Genomic DNA, 17,529 nt, shown 5'->3' with positions numbered 1-17,529 from the left:
CGCACATAGGGCATCAACTGCAACAACAAGGTGCCAGAAGGAATGCTTGAATTCATCTCAGCTGCTGGCAAAGACCAGGGATGCATTCCAGTGCATCAATTTTCACCCACAATGCCACTCTAGACAAACACCCACATTGTGCAAATTAATACCAGCCCTGCCCTTAGTAGAAACAGTGAGTCCTGAACTGCCAGGCAAGACCCCCTCCAGGTAGGGGGGACAAGCAAACCCAGAATGGCTTTGCCCAATTTGGGGCTCGTCAGTAGGGTATAGCTTGATTCTTATGGCACAGTGAACCCATGTCTAGTGCCCTTTTGGTGGTTACTTTAGTACCCAACACACGGTACTAACTCTGTTCCTTGTGCCCCACAGTTCCAAAGCTGCCCCTCACCTGACTGACTTTTCAATGGCTTCTCACAAAAAACACAGGTCCCGGTGGTCAGAGTGGGTGGAAGTTACACTTCTGCTAGAGTAGTTTGAAGGTGAGAAAATCAGACAGGCTCCATGTGCCCATGCGAGTAATCCAAATTTCTTCTACCCAGTTGCGTGGTAAAACTGCACCTTTGTAAACACTTCCTGGTCTGTGGGCATTTGAATTCTTATAGTTGGCAAAATGCAAATCACAAATATTCAGTATATGGCACACCAGAATGCATGGGGGTGCCTGTGTTGTTTCTCAGTCCTGAGTCACAGTTATGGATTTAATGCTTGTTATTTATTCAATAGATGATATGCTCAAAGTTAATAAATAGTTTATTGAGTTTATGCAAAAATACATCTTGTTGCGGGACAAACAGATGACAGAAATCAAAGGTATTGCAGTCCCGATTCGCTTCTGCTCTGTGGCTGAAATTGAGCCGTCCTTGGAAGGCAAAGTCCTGCGACTTGATGCTTGTCCTCTCCTATTTCACATCAGATGAACACCTGACTTCACTGAGGCCAGCTGATAAACACATGCCCACTCAACCCTCAGCCCCAGTGCACACCTCAAGTATGTGTCCAAACAGGCATTATTGAATACTGTGGCTGGGTGATGCCCTGTGCTACCTGCTAGCATGTGACTGCTGGGTGCCCCATGGAGAGGCTAAGAGTTTGACAAATTTCTCCTGGTGAAGCAGCAGTCATATCACCCATCCCATATTATCAGGGTCAGCTGGCTTCAAGCAGTGACGACCACCACCATTTGGGAATCCTTCATTAGTTCATCACTCAGTCTAGCGGGACTAAGTGCCTTCACATGGTACATGGGTTAGGCCTTCTCTATAAATAGGACAGCATGAGTTACGAAAAACAAGCTTTGGACCAGCCAATGTCCTGCATCAAACTACACAACAATGACCGACAATAATAACATTGAAATTTACATTACAGTAGCCAATCACACTATTATTGAAAAATAAATATACGTAATAGAAAATACAAAATTGCTTCTAAAAGCAGCAGTGCACTGAATTATAAATACTTTACTTCAAAACGGATTACTCGGAAGGAGTCAACCCAGAACTAGCATCAGACTGTCCCCCATTGGGAAGTTATAAGGAGCCAGGGATCTATAAGGTTAATCTGTTTTGGCCACTCTGAAATGGCAAATATATTTCTATGATTGGCCTGTTATAATTCACACAAGAATTTTTAACAACATATTTTTCACATTTCCAGGGATTCCAGAAGGAATGGACCTCACTGCTTCCATTGAAGGGATACAGTTGAGGGCAAAGACAGCTGTTGCATATATTTGTGATTGACAGCTGCCTATTGCAGGGAGGAGGCCAGACTTGAGCTGTCTTCCAGGCACTCTATATCTTCCACCATCTCAATGATATCCTCAGCCTGGTCTTGGTGCAGCACATGGAGAGCATTGGAGCGGAACTTCTCACGGAGCGAGTTTTGACTGAGGGGCTTCCTCCAGTGTCCATAGAAGGTATCACACCGCCCCGACAGGATAGTCCCGCCCTCCAGCAGAAGAACCACCTCTCCGTACATCTTGTCGAAGTTGGCTTCATTGTCTACAGGGTGCTCCAGCACCACCTTCTCCAGCAGGTTGATCAGACCAGGTCTCATGAGGTTGTCCTCGGCGAAAGAAGAGATGCCCACTTCTCCGTCCAGGAGGGCTGTGCAAGCATTGAACTGGAACGAGTGTCGGGCCTGGTGTTCCGACTCAGGGAAGGGCCTGTTGATGTATTTAGACACTGGGACCCTCAGAATAATTCTCTGGATGGTAGAGGGATTGAAGCAACCCATGATATTGACGAGTTGGTTCCTTACTGACATGGCAGCGTCTGCTACCCAGTGCATGCCCAAGTGTGCAGGGAATCTCTTGAAGGCAATGTCTTGCTTCTCCAGGAGGAAACTATAGTCTTCACCTGGCATTTCCAGGGGTGACGGCTGGTAGTTTCCATAGAAAGCGCTGAACCCTGAACAGCCAGGAACATCATCCAAGATGAGGGGGTTGGCCTCCATCCCACGGGCAGCTAGAAGTGCTGCTTCCATCCCAAGACGGGTGGCATTGCCAATGTGTAGCGGCTTGGCAAGGGTTGCGGCATTGGCCATGGGTGCCCCTGCCAGGGAAGTGGCAATTGCCAGAGCATGGGCACATTGGTCTTTATTCAAGGAAAGAAGCTTGGCTATCGCAGCAGCACTGCCCATGGTGCCAACCACAGAGGGAGGGTGAAACCTGGAAGGGGACAGAGAAAAATGAGACATTTATGCCAAGTGAAGTAATGTGATTAATGTGAAGAGTGTAAACGCGATCAGATCATGTCAGGCCTGTAATGATGTAAGGCAGTAACATTAGCGGTGGAATATTTAATGCACCATCCACTGAACAGTATTAGAAAACGTATCCTCTTACTCAATCTTACACATCATCAACAGCTGCCAACAGTAGGGGTTCCAGGAGGTTCCTTTGATTGATAATGTAGTTGCGTTGTTAAATATATTGTGAGATCATTCACTAAAGAGCTCCTTTAATAATAGCTGTAATATCAGACGGGTAATGCAAATGATAAAATGACGTCTATGCACCACAGGTGAAATGCTAAGATTGGCAATAAAATACCAAGCATGCTGGCTTTTCTACCTTCTATGTGAGAGGCAAAGCGGAAACATGACCAAGAAGGGGACAGGGGGTGTTTATCTTCCTGTAAGGTGGCAATTAAAGGGGACTGTTATTAATAGCTTTACTGTCCAGGTGCTTTCAAGTATTAACAGTTGTTAGTTGTCCTTTCCCCTCATTATGTGCTTTGCATGTGAGGTGGGCGGTTAACAGAGATTAATGCACTGTGAACAGTGGCCAATGCAGGTTAATATCAGACATTTGTTTCTAAGGAATCGCAGTAATGTCAGCGATGTAATGTGTAATGCAACTTATATCATGCAGTAAAGCCAGACAAGTATACTAATGATATGGTGGGGTATTGGCACATTAAGACAATTCAATGTTTACAACCTACTGAGATCCATTTGCATGTGCTTATTTTGTGGGCATCATACGTGCATCGGAGGCATAGTTTTGGCGTCTGTGGAATATCAAATGAACCTCTTGGCAGTATTGCTGTCATTTGCGCTCATCACACATTTTTTCGGGGGTGTAAATGCCCACTATGGTCATCTCGCTGAGCTAGTGGTGCCCTCTGTTGGCATTACATGTACATCTTGAAGAACTTGCTGTCCTTTGAGGGCATGATAAATGCAAGTTAAGTTGATTGACGTCCTCTGTGGGTATTATATATAGTCCAGGTTATTTAATAACTCTGAAGGCATCATGCATGGACCCTCTTCACCTAAATGCCATCTGTAGACATCATGGATAACTTCTTGAAATGTAAATGTCATTTGGGGGCATCACACATAGCTCTTCAATTAAGAATAAACCTGCAGTTAGCATTACACATAGCTCCTCGGTTTAAAGAACCCTCTTTTAGCATTGCTCATAGCTCCTTGATTTAAAAAACCCTCTGTCAGCATTGCTCATAGCTCTTCGATACATACATCGTCTTGGTGTGCATCACCGTACCTCTTTGGGATGTTGCTGGCCTCACTGGAGAACCTCATGAGTCTTCCTTGCACCTCGGTGCCCACGTTGAATGCCAGCAGGAGGTCTGCACCGCTGGGCCTTGAACCCACAGGCAGCATCTGAGAAGTAGCCAAGAGGGCAGGCAGCAGAGCACCCGAGGGGTGGGTGGCAGGGTGCCAGGTGTCATCAAAGTCCATAGCATGAGTCTGTGAAGAGAGGAGAGGAGAGTTAGCGGACCTTTAAAGAATATTCAGAGACAGCACTGCTGCCCAGTACTGAAGAGGGAGGATCCAAGGTCTGCCAATCAGCAGAGCTACAATTCGATTGACCAATAGGAGCTCTGTACAGAAGGCGGAGGAGACATGATGTCATTCAGAGGATTGACTATTCCTTTGCCCTATAGAAACTTATTGAAGAAGGGAGATGATCCGATAATTCACAATTGGACATTCAGCTATGCTATTGTCTGAGAGAACCCCTCTCCAAAGAGGGCAGAGGAGCAGGACAACAGGACCTAGGGGCAGATTTATGATGACTGGCGCATCCCTGCATATCAGCAGGGATGTGCCAGTTATTATGCGCCACAGCTGTGCCACCATGGATGCGCCGCATTTTTAATGCGGCGCACCATGGGGCAAAAACGGCACAGATGCGTGACGCATCTGTGCCGAAAAGTGGCGCATTGCTGGAGTTGCGTCGCAAGCGCGACGCAGCTCCAGCAATGATCTGGGGGGCCCTATCTGTACAATGCTGCGTCAATACTTACGCCTGCTTCAAGCAGGCGCAGGGTTTTGACGCAGCATGGGCCTAAAAGTGACTGAGTGAAATCTTGTAGATTTCACTCAGCCACTTTTAGGAGGCGTTCCTGCGCCGGAACGCCCCCACCTGCCCTGGAACGCCTACATGTGGCGCAGGGCTTTACAACGTGACACATCTGGGAGATGCGTCACGTTTGTAAATACCCCGCACCATGGCGCAGGATTGGCGCAGCTGCTGCGTCACAAAAGTGACGCAACGGCAGCGTAAATGAGGCGCAAGTGCAACATAAATCTGCCCCCTAGTATTTACCATAGAATCTACGTCATCACCTTCTAGAATCCTATAGAGAATAAATAGTGTGTTTGCCACACAACAATCAGGGAACCAGATCCATGTCCGATCACTACATACATGGAGTGCGCATGTTCATCCTAGAATCTCAGAGATCAGACCTGAGAGGTCATTTTGGTGTTAAACCATAGTGATGTGAATCAGGATTGGGGATTCAGCCAAAATGTAAAGCTGCCTGATCTCCACCCTCATACCTCAGCCTAACAGTTGCACCGACCTTACACACAGATTTATGGGTTAATCAATAAATTGAATAAGAGGCAGCTGCCTGGTGTCTTACCGCCACTCCGTTGGAGTATGCAGCCAGAGTGGGGGAGAGCCGCAGTCCACGTCGTCCATAAACAGAGCTGGTTGCAGAAGAGGGATACAGGTCCTGTTAGTGGAGGAAGAGAGAAACTCTTATGAAGGAATAATGCACCAACTGATACATCCTGTGGGGTTCATCAGGAGCCACTTGGGAGTATAGATACCCCTACATGGGTCATGCACAGGATAGTTCAGGGCCACAGGCTGCTTAGGAGATAACTTATCCCAGTGCAAGATTTGCTCCTTAAAGCGCACAGACACAATCCCGTAAGATGCACCGAGCTCTAAACTCTTCACATTCATGGGTGCGGAGAACATTGTAACCCATCCCTCTCCACCCTACAGGTGTCTTCACCTCCCATTGTAAGGAGCAGAAAACCTTGTTAAACATAGTCACAGAGAGATTAAATGTATCTTGATCTTACAAAAGTAAATACCATTGGCATATTCACCAACCTAGGCTTTTTGGGACCTTTCCTATCTAATGGTAGATGGTTGTCTGACTCTGAAGTCTAATCCGTAGAACATCAAACACAGAACTATTTGCGTACAACTCTGTACACGGTACTGCCCAGGATGTAGTTGACAGTACGTTTTTGTCTACAGATCACATAGCGGCAGAAACTGGTTGTAAAATTGTTGACACATGGCCGGTTAGTTGAATTGATATCTGATTTTCTTTAATTAGTAACATCTCAGGTAAATATTTTACTGAAACATCTCTCCTGCCTTTAGTTGGGTGTTGCTGGTTTTATTGAAGTCTAATTTCTCCTGCATAATAAAATTTGCATACACTTACATAGCAAACTCCCACCCTGATGGTAAACAGATATGACTTAATGGATTAAAACATGATTGAGTATTTGGTTGCATGCATTTGTGGTGTCTTTTATCTTGCACTATTTCAGTTTGAAATTGAACATCTATTATTTGCATCAATTTAGTTAGCGGACGTGGAATTGCGTTCTATCCCATATTGTCTGTTATCTGAAAGTGTCTGAGCAGGTGATGCCACCTAATTTCTGAAGGGTACTTTTTCTTGTGATTGCTTTTAAAAGGTGACTGGTGAAAAAAGTCCAATGCATGATGCTGCATAGTGTGGATCTTGTTCTCCAGTTCCACTTTTGATTTCATACTGTATTTCTTTCTTTCTTTATTATAAACCAAACACTTCCAACAATAATGAGTGTATGTCCTAAGTACCCAGAACAATCATGAGTGGGTGTCCTAAGCACCCACAGCAATCATGAGTGTGCCCTAAGCACTCACAACAATCATGAGTGTGTGTCCTGAGCACCCACAGCAATCATCATGAGTGTGCCCTGAGCACCCACAACAATCATGAGCGTGAGCCCTAAGCACATACAACAATCAGGAGATGGATGGTTGAAGCAAAGGGGAATCCCCTGCTCTTTCCTGCTCTGTTGCTCCTCGGAAGGGTAAACCCCAACAAGCTGAGTCGTAGTTAGTGTGCCTTTATTTTGGGTACCCCTGAGAAGAGACTCATTGCCCTTCTAACACTGTGAGGCAATGACTACCTGAACCTGTCTAGGAGGAATGTGCAAAAGTTGTGAACTGCCTTAAACCCTTGGACTTGTGGAAGGCACAAACTATCCTCAAACTTAGAACAAGTATTGGGTAGACCCTAGTAGCCAGTGTTTGAGGATTTCTCTACCAGAATGCTAGGGTTTCACACCAGTGGTCCTGAGAAACTCATCTATGCTTGAGAATTGACGTCACTGACTGTAACGCCTCTTTGGCCGGTTTGAGAACCGGAACCAGGATGTTCTACAAATCTGCCTGGAGAAGCTGCCTGAGACCTGCCTTGAGGGGAAGAGCTGACTGGCGTCTGTGAAGGGGGCTTGAGATGCCCTGGCCCAAAGACTACGTTGCCTTGAAAAGGAGGACTGCGAGGAGCTGAGGCAGGTGGAGCGGAACACAGCTACCTGCAACTCAGGAAAGACACGCACTGTCAGTCTGTGTAGTGAGGCTTCGAGACTCTGTGGCACCTATGGGGTGTTAATAAGCTAAAGCGCCTGTGAGTACTAGGGCGCTCACTGAGATCACAACATCACCTGTCTCATTCTCCCCATAATGAAACTAAGTATGTGACTAACGGGGGTCCTGAAGAACTGAGAATCATCACCTTATATACAATTAAAACACCTTGAAAGAGTAGGTGCCATGACAAGATCACACCGTCATCAGCGGTCTGTTCCCATCCTCCATTGGACCATCGCTGTGACTGGTTTGGCTCTGCACTTCGTTTGGCCGGGGACTTGTGTTTAGGCCCAAGGAAGAAGCACCAATGAGGGCCCAGCAATAAACTCAGCAGCGCTGGCAGATTGCAGCTTGCATCGCCCTTGGGCCCAGACACCCCAATAGTGTTGGCTGGGCTCAGTCAGAACACCTCCCCTTGTGGGCTGTGTGGAACCACAGACCACTGGCAGACACGCACTGCCAACCCACAGCCAGCAAGACTCAACCGATCACCCCAGGAGTATGAAGATAAATGTACAGTGTAAGAGAAGAGCATTAAGAGAACTGTGGCTTGAGAAAATGACATACCCTGGCACAAACCTAGTCATGTTTCTGGTGAGGAGTGGTAGACGGGGAGGAGAACCCAGAAATGAGGGAACAAGAAGTCCTGCACTAACCCGTCTCTCGATAGGGCAGAGGGCCGGAGTTCACAATGAATAGATGGTATAATTTCTTTGGACAGGAAATCATTTGTTTCCTCAAACAGAATTTGTTACATTAATCATTGTGTACCATGTTTGTCTTGTCCCTAATATTTTATGTACAGTTTTCTGTTGTGTGACTGAAGTACAGTATGTTTTTGCTTTGACTGAAAACACTGGTTGGACATAACTGTAATAATTGCTAATAGACGTTTCATTCAATCCCACACCACCTCCTTGAGTAAGACTTGAAACTGCACAAATTTGCTACCAATGGGTTCAAGTGCTAAAGGGGTGTGCTTAGTGTTCAGTTTCTTTAGTTCAGTTTTGTTTTTAATAGTAGAGTTAAACCCCAGGACACAAGTGGTAAAAGGCTTTGGTGGTTAAACTTTGAGCCCTGTAACTCTTGATTGTCCTGGGACTTCTGAAAAAGTTCACACAATGCTCCATAGAGTGATTCCTACAGTGGTCTAGGCCTGATCACACCTTGTAGTATCTAGGGTTATGTTGGGCACCTGTGGTCTAGAGGTTCCCTTTAAAAGGATGATTGTTCCATAATGTGCTGCCTGGTGTGTTCCAGACCTCATCTTACCTGACAGTATCCCAAGGCGATGTTGAACACATGCGTTGTGCTTCCCACCAATCCAACTCCGATGCTGTCCAGGATCATGCGCTTGCTGCGGTGTCGAACAACTTGGGACAAGTGATCCAACTGCACTCCATGGATAAAAGAAGCAAAGCTGCTAGTGACCGCCTTCTCCAGGGGGGACCCTTCCAACGCTGCACAGGAAGAAGAGAGAGGATAAGAGCTACTGCTAGCCTGGGTAGAGTAAGACAAGAAATCCAGCGGATCTGGATCCGAAACAAAACAAGCTCAAGCGGATCTCAGCCAGCATCACGCGGACATGGAGACGAGGCTGAGCGAAGACCTACATCAGGATGGTACACACTGGAGCAGATAACAAACCCTAGATCGCAGATCACTTAAACTTCAGGACACAGAACATTTAACAAACTCCAGGACACAGAACATTTAACAAACGTAGGACACAGAACACTTAACAAACCCTACGCCATGGAACATTTAACACACCCCACGACGGGGAACATTTAACAAGCCGTACGACATGGACATTTAACAAACCCCACGACGGGGAACATTTAACAAGCCGTACGTCATGGACATTTAGAAAACCCGACAACACAAAACATTTAACAAACCCTATGACACAGAACATTTAACAAACTCTACGACACAGAACATTTAATAAACTCTATGACATGGAACATTTGACAAACCCCACGACCGGGAACATTTAACAAGCCCTATGACATGGACATTTAGCAAACCCGCCATCACAAAACATTTAACAAACCCTATGACATGGACATTTAGCAAACCCTACGACACAGAACATTTAACAAACCCAAGGACACAGAGCATTTAAAAAACCCTACGACACAGAACATTTAACAAACCCAAGGACACAGAGCATTTAAAAAACCCTACGACTCAGAACATTTAACAAACCCAAGGACACAGAGCATTTAAAAAACCCTACGACACAGATCATTTAACAAACCCAAGGACATTTAACAAACCCAAGGACACAGAACATTTAACAAACCCATGGACACAAAACATTTGACAACCCTTACCACACTGCACATTTAACAAACCCTAGGACACAGAACATTTAACAAACCCATGTACACCGAACATTTAACAGACCCTATGAACAGGACATTCAACACACCTTAGGACACAGCACCCCTAGGACACAGCACATTTAACAAACCCTGCGACACAGCATATTAACAAACCTTAGCACCCATCACCCCAAGGACACAGCACTTCTAACACACCTGGGACATAGAACTTTAAAAAACCGTAGGACTCTGAACATTTAACAAACCCTAGAACACTTAACATTTTACAAACCCTCGAACACCGATCATTAACAAACCCTCCACAGAACGTTTAACAAACCATAGGACACAGCACAGTGATCAGACCCTACGACACAAAGACCCCCTCCCCCCTCCCTGAGTCCCATTGTGAACTTGCACAGACACCTACCTTCCACGGTCGCAGTGTGGCTCCGTCTGGACAGCGAGAGGACGGGCTTTGATTTCTGAAAGAAAAGAGTGTTTGATGTTAGGACGGTATTTATTTGTGTTGTGGACCCCTGAGGATCAGGCACGGGCACCTCTTCCAAGAAATGTTGAATCTCAACTCTTTTGTGCGTGCGGCATGGACTCAATGGTGCGCGCGTGCATCAGTGAGCCCGATGCATTAGTGACAGTGCAGCGCGTGACTTGTGTGCGTTGCACGTCAGTTACAACGAATGCTTCCGGGGCCCCATTGGTAATTTTCAAGGGATGGGAGGACGACCTGCGCACAGTGTAGAAAGTGACCCTGGCACAGGAGTCTTCCCTTCTGCTGGCGCCCGAGTGCAAGGCTTGGTTGTGAATCGTGGGGTGGGCACTGCTACCCCTGGCATGTCCTTAGCTGACCCCTGCACGTGCTTTATTAGGTCTCGGCTAGCGATGGCTGCGCTTGCGCAGTCTCGCTCGCGAGAGATAATGACTTGGGAGAAGAGGGGCTTGAACCCGCCCCTCTTCTCCCCTGTTCTCCATTGGCTGGCCTAGTAAATGCTGGCCAGCCATTGGAGAAGAGGTCCCGTCACTCCAATCATGCCCCGTCCTTTTCGAATCCGAAAAGGACGCTGCGTTTCTCCGAGGCATTTCTGCTCTGCCTCGGAGAAAGGCGGTGGTGTCCAGCATCAGGTTCGTGCAGCTCGCAGCTTCCTCCTTGTTTTTTTACCATTTCGAGGTACTCACTACCCAATCTGTGCTGACATCTGCACTCCGCTGCCTCCTTTTGTCTTCCATCCCCTCCGTATGTCTCCTTTCTGTAGAGAAAGGAGGGGCTGAAAGCTGTCTGCAGAGCGGGACATATGTCCTGAACCCACAGCCTCCCCCAGTCCGAGCTGTAGCTGCATAGCCTAAACAGCATCGCCTCCAGAGTTGGAATCATTTCGCCTCTTAAGAAAACACACTTGCTTTACACTCCCGCCCCACTGCTCCTCCCACACACACACAGACACTACTGCCACAGGAGCAGAAAACGAAGCAACCTTTGGATGGAAACTGCAGCACTTGCAATCAGACACCACACGCCCCTCCTGCCCTTGATTGTTCATTAATACACGTTTTACCATTGCAGGGTGGAAACGTTTAGTGACCTGCACGCCTGACAAGGTTCCCGGAATTGGGATTTTAGCAGATGGTAAAACATCAGTTTTAGACTCAAATGACTGACTGTAGCTCGTGCGTTGTAACAGTACCCGAGTCCCCGACTTCAGAAGGATTGAAGTCCGAATAAGCTTTGCCAGAGTAAAATAAACCACACACATGGTATGTATGACTGTATCCCCAGCGCAGCAGTGTTCACCAGGCCTGCTTCCCACAATAACCCGCAACCAGAGTTTCTCTACCTCCCCCCCCTCCAGTGGCGTAACTAAACTTGAGGGTGGGTCCCCTGCAGGCGCGCAACACCCATTGGCCTCACCGGGCTTCAGCCCCCCCCCGCCCCCGTCATGTGTATCAGCCCGGCTGAGAGAGCCTCGTGGGCTGGCGTCCGTCTAATTGCAGCCGGACCCGAGTACTTCACAGGTCTTTAAAAGACCATTTACTCGTTAACGAGGCTTTTGTTGCGTTTTTTTGCCCGCCTGGTCCCCTGCAAGGTACATGGTGGGGGAGCTCTCTTTCAAGGGGCCTGCCAGGGCTGGAGGGGGACCCCTGTCTGTGTGGGCTTATGTTACGTCACTGCCCCTTCTCCCCTTGACCCTGCTTCCTCTTTTTCTTCCGCCTCGCCTCTCCTTCTATTTCAACGTCAACTCTATCCTCCCATCTCTCTTCTATTCTACTTCCCGCCTCCTCCTTTTCTCTCCCCTTACTCGAGTCTCTTTCCCCTTGTTTAGTATCCCTCCTGCATGTCCCCATCCTCTGCCCTCACCGTCTCCCATCCAATCCTCTTTCTCCCCCTATTTCCTTCTCCTAACTCCCGCCCACGTTTCCTCCTCCCTACCTCGCCACCCTCTTACCCCCCCCCATCCCCTCTTTCTCTCTTTATATCGGCTCCTCCTCTTCTTCCTGGAGCCCCTCTTCTTGTCCCGTGTTGCCTTGCCCCCCATGCTGCCCCTCTGCTGGCTTGGGGGCGGGGCCCCGTCGGCTCTAGTTTCTGGGCTGATCATGGCTGAAAGCGGACACCCCTCTGGGCTTTACTTGTGATGAAGTTTGAGTCAGTTGGGCGCACACTGCGCCTTGTGTGTAAACACCCCAGGAAGCCCGGGGGCTGCGGACAGACACACACCCTTCGCACCCCCCACGAGGCCCTGGCTTTTCGGAGCTGGGCACTGCCCGACCTCCCTGACTGGTCCTGGTAAGTTCCTCGGCGTGATCCCCAGTGCAGCATGGCATGGTGGCATCCGCGCCCATACATGCCAGTGCTGCGTTTGTTCTCACCTCTGGTCGGTCTTATCTGTCTGCCCTCGTTGCGCTGACCTCTGCCTGCCCTGTCCTAACCTCTGCCCTGTCCTATGTATGTCCCCACCTTTGAGGGTCCTCGCCTGGGGTGCGTCCTCTTACCGTGTGCCCACCTAAGACTGGCGTCACCTGTGTCCTTTCCTCTGCATGTCCCCACTTTTACCCTTGCGGTGCCCACTCCCAGGCTGCCGTCACCTTCGTGCTTTTACTGTGCCCACCTGTTCTGCCCTCTGGAGCTCTCACCTGCCTGTCCTCGCCTCTGTATGACCTTGTCACTCACTTGTTTGCCTTCTCTCTGCCTACCTCTCACTTCCCTCAACCCTGCCCTAACCTCTTCTTCTCCTGCACACCTGTTTGGCTTCATTATGCCCACCTCTTAACTCCTCACATCTGCCCTGGTTCTGCCTGCCCTAGTCACTAACTGTCCTCAGCCTGCCCCCCTCACCTGTCTGCCCTCCTCACCTTTTGCTGTCTCTTTTGTCATTGCATCCAGGCATAATGATACAGCAAGTAACAGGATCACTACAACAAGTTAGGACTATTGGCTTTGTCAATCGTTGTTAGTTGCATAAGATAAATTAGCAGTAACTGTGGCTTGTATATACTATTGAGAAAGCATCCACTTGAAGCCCTAGTGACACCACGACAATGTTACTGCTCCTGAGTTTCAAAAAGAGACAACAATATAATCATGCAGTGGCTGAACTGGACAGATTAAGAAATATATCCCAAATTATATATAACAGTCGGTAGACGCATGCCTCTACAGTGTTCTCTTATATTTTGAAACCAGAATTGGTCAAGTTCGTATCCTTTCAAAGTTCCCTTTTCAAACAATCATTATCAACGCCAAGTCTGGCCCTGGCACGGTAGTGCGATTTTTGTTTAGTATTAATAAAATTTGACACTTCAGGCAGCAGTTTCAGCAGAGAGGACAAAGAAGGAATGGGCATGGGATCCAAATACTAATCATGCATATTAGTCTGGGCCACTGGCATTTTGAGATGCTGCAGCGTTTTCCTCATATTTATGGATTTGCCAAACTTCCCAAATAATGCTCGCATAATAAATCTCGCTTTTGAGAGTGATTAAGCTATTGACATTGTAAATAACAATGCCGTTTCTTTAAATGTTTTAAAAACATAAACAAAAAAAAACATTTACAATGCAACGGTCTCGGCATTGTTAAAGTTAAAACTATTGGCATTGCTCATAACAATGCCGTTTCTTTAAATGTTTTAAAAACAAAAACATAAACAAAAGCAATGTCAAGAGCAATGCCAATAGCTCTAACTTTACCAATGCCGAGACCATTGCATTGTAAATGCTTGTTACTCCTGGTCCCGGGGATCATGCCAGCAGCAGGAGGGGCGAGAAGAAGAGAACCCTGTGGTGACACCCGGGGCCCAGACTGACTGGTGATATCCCCGCTACACCTGGCACTTGGGTGGATTGATGAAAACAGAGAGAGAAACTGGAAAGCGTGGGAAAGGGAAGAGTGAAAGAGAAAAAAGTGAGAGGGAAAGAAAGAGAGAAAGAATAGATGAGAGGGGCAGAAGAAACGAGATAAAAAGGCAACAAGGAAGAGAGAAAAAAGGAAAGAATAGTGTGCGTCTGTGTGCGACACTCATATAGAAGGAAATACATATCTACAAGAAAGGAAAGGAATTGAGAGGATGAAAGACAATGAAGTGGGAAAGAAAACGAAATAAGAAAAATATATAAGAAAAGAGGATAAGAAGAAGCGAGAGAAGGAAAGAGACGGAAAGTATTTGTAACATGCTCACTTGTAATGTTCGCCTCATGTATCATTACTGTAATACTGTTCCTATTGTGAAGCGCTCTGACACCTTCGGGTAAAGTCCGCGGTATATAAAAACGCATAAAATAAATAAATAAATAAATAAATCAAAAGTATGTGTGTTCGTGTGAGACTCTGGAGCGTCAGTTTCCGTGTGCACAGATCTCTGTCCTAAACCCCTGCGATGTCTACTCCCGGTCGTGTTTTCGGCCAATCACTGGGGCTCTAATAACGGCTGGTGCAGCTGTGCAAGTGTTAGCGTGTGGCGAGACACGACGCAAGACACACCCTCTCAGTGAAGTGGGGGGGGGGGGCGGCTCCGGGGACACTCTGCATGAGGCAAGGAATCAAAGTGCTGCCCACCCTCAGTTCCCCAACAAGTTTAAGAAGTGTAAACAATGAAAGTGCTTTAACTGGTCTGGGGACAAACTTTGCAAAAACACTGACGAAATCTAGAATTAACAATTGTTAACCATCTGTATGTGGCACAGCGGCACTGCAACGCGGGGCGCAGGAGGCGCTACACCAGCCCACACAATTTGAAAGATTTTAGACAGAGAAGAACAATTAAGAGGCCATTCCGATGTGTTTCCTCAGGCGGCACGTGTCCTGTTTTCAAAGACAGACTGGCACACTTCCCCTATGCCTTTAGTGGTGTCCAGAATGGTTTCAGCACCTCTGAGGCACACTGCACGTGCAGTAGAACCTCTTCAGCACTCATGGAAGTCTGGTAAGAGGCGCACGGCTCCCTGTCATAGAGGCAGGAAGCGCCTCGAAAACAACAGACACAACAGGTAAACACAGCGACTGAGCGATGCGAGAACACGCAGGTTGGAACAGAGCCTCACCTGGAAGGTAGACAGCAGCATTGTGCGCCTTGAAGCCTTCTTATCCTGATAGAGCGCCCGTCACTGGTGCTGGAGGGCGGCTGCTGTCTCTGGTGCTGGAGGGCAGATGTCTCTGGTGCTGGAGGGACGCAGATGTCTCTGGGTCAGCAGAGGGCAGATGTCTCTGGTGTTGCGGGGTGCAGATGTCTCTACTATTGGCGGGGTGCAGCTGTCTTGGACTCTTGGAGTTGCAGGAGACCGATGTCCCTGGTGCTTGGTGTCTGTGTCCGCCTCTTCCATCGTTTATATTCACTTCAGGTGAATGGCTCTGGAGGAAGAGACATCCCCAGTGACGTGACCTGTAGGGGGCGGGGCAAGGTGTGTCCAGATTCGGGGAAAGAACAGGGAAATACTCGGAGGAAACTCCGGACAGAAAATCCGTTATTATACATGTTTTTATCTCTTTACTTATGTTGAAATCTGCTTTAGGCAAACAAAGACATGATCGGACCATTTTACAAAGCACAGCGTATAATTAGACCTGAGTTCAATCATCAAACATTAATTAACCTCTTAGAAGACAATCAGTTTTCCACACAAAAAAAAATATGAACATCATTGTGCAAACCTCAACAAAGGAGCGGTTTCAGGGAAACCAGTGGTATAATTTTCTAAAACCTACGGGAATACAACAGTTGAAATACGAAAAAGTAAAGCACCCAGGCCAGTATTTTTGGAAATAAGTGCTTTAAAAAGTACCATTGTGATAACATATTTTAGAAACGTCTTTAATCAGTAAGAAAGACACCCAAACGCTGCCCACCAACAATATCCCCACAGCAGCAAACGTGTGTGTGCGCGTGTGTGTGCGCGCGCGCGCGCGCGTGTGTGCGAAGAACAGAAGTGTAATCTACCGGAAGTGGGATGTCACCTGGAGAGAGTTCCACCGCAGCCCCCTGGGAGAGTGGAGGTGCAGATTGCAAGGGTTTCTACAGGGCCTGCCTGGGGTGAATGTCACCTGTGGAGGACAACAGAGAGTGTGTGTGTGTGTGGTGGGGGTGTTGGAGGGGTGGCACAGAATGGATGGGGGGACGCGGGGGGAGCAAAGTGTATGCCAAGGGACACAGAGTGGGTGAAGTGGCACAGAAAATGAGACCCTCCCAGTGGGTGGGCGTGCCAGACAATGGGTGACCGGTTGCATAATATATGAGGGACCACAGAGAAAACAAAGAAAGTATGTGAGGGAAGGATGGAACAGTATGAGGGAAGGGTGGACGAGAGCAAAGCACATGTAGTACAAAGCCGGTGAAGGCGCAGTGAGCGAAGCCTAAATTGGAGGTGGGGGCAAATGTGTTAAAGGGGCATAAATGACTGATGTGTATGGCACGGGTGGAGGTGTCAGAGTGGGTAAGGGGGCTCGGATTGTGGAAGGACAAAGAGGGGCTGCCGGGAGCTGGGTAGAGTTAGGGCAGCTGAGGTGCACAGTGTGGGCGAGTGGCACCGATCATGCAGGGATCACACTCATTCAGACACTTAGGTCTCCACCATGAGGTGCCCAGGGTGGTTTAACAAGGTACTGGGTGCATACCTGGAGGAAATACAGGGAACTGTGGGGATCCCGGACATACCACCAAGATACAAATCTTAAGGCACATCATAATAGCATAAGGTCATTATCAGGGGGGATGCACAAGTTAAACCAGGGACTACAGACTCAGTATGAATCAATCAAAGGAGTCGAATGAAGCATGGCTGTACGGAGTCGAATGAAGCATGGCTGTGCGGAATATATGTCGTTACAACGAATTCCGTTGCAACGCATGCCTTTACCACGCATGCGTTACAACGGAATGTTTTTTCCTCGCATAATCTTTACCACTAATATTCCTTTACCACGCATACTTGCATGGTAATGGAATACTCTTGGTAAAGGTTATACCCCTCCCCTTACGTGATCCCCCTTCCCCCAATACTTTTTTTAATTATCCCTTCCTGTTACCCTCAATATATATATATATGTTTTTTAAATTTGTATTTCCCTTACCTCTTCACGTCGTCTCTTCGTTCTTCCTTCCTGTTTTACGTTATGTCTTAAATTTGAATCGTCATTTCCTTTTCATAAAACGACGTCGATTTCCTGTCCTTCCTCACGTTATTTTTATTTATTTATTTGGGGGGGTACCCCCCCCCCCACCCCCCTTTTTTTTCTTATTTTTTACTTTTTATTTTTTGGGGGGA

At 47.5% G+C, this 17,529-nt stretch overlaps 1 protein-coding gene across 1 annotated transcript; it reads right to left on the bottom strand.

The window, feature by feature from the left end:
* Positions 1-735: 735 nt before the first annotated feature.
* Positions 736-15,580, bottom strand: LOC146788911 (cis-aconitate decarboxylase-like). The gene is made up of 6 exons (XM_085630483.1): positions 15,313-15,580; positions 10,193-10,247; positions 8,705-8,892; positions 5,406-5,498; positions 4,016-4,221; positions 736-2,674 (listed from the first exon to the last, which is right to left on the bottom strand). The coding sequence occupies exons 1-6, from the start codon at positions 15,331-15,333 to the stop codon at positions 1,753-1,755; spliced, it is 1,485 nt and encodes a 494-aa protein (XP_085486609.1). The 5' UTR covers positions 15,334-15,580; the 3' UTR covers positions 736-1,752.
* Between the last annotated feature and the right edge of the window lie 1,949 nt (positions 15,581-17,529).

Source organism: Triturus cristatus, chromosome 10 (assembly GCF_964204655.1).
Source record: "Triturus cristatus chromosome 10, aTriCri1.1, whole genome shotgun sequence".
Classification (NCBI taxonomy): domain Eukaryota; kingdom Metazoa; phylum Chordata; class Amphibia; order Caudata; family Salamandridae; genus Triturus; species Triturus cristatus.
The sequence above is the reverse complement of the archived record's forward strand: the minus strand, read 5'-3'. Positions and strand labels throughout refer to the sequence as shown.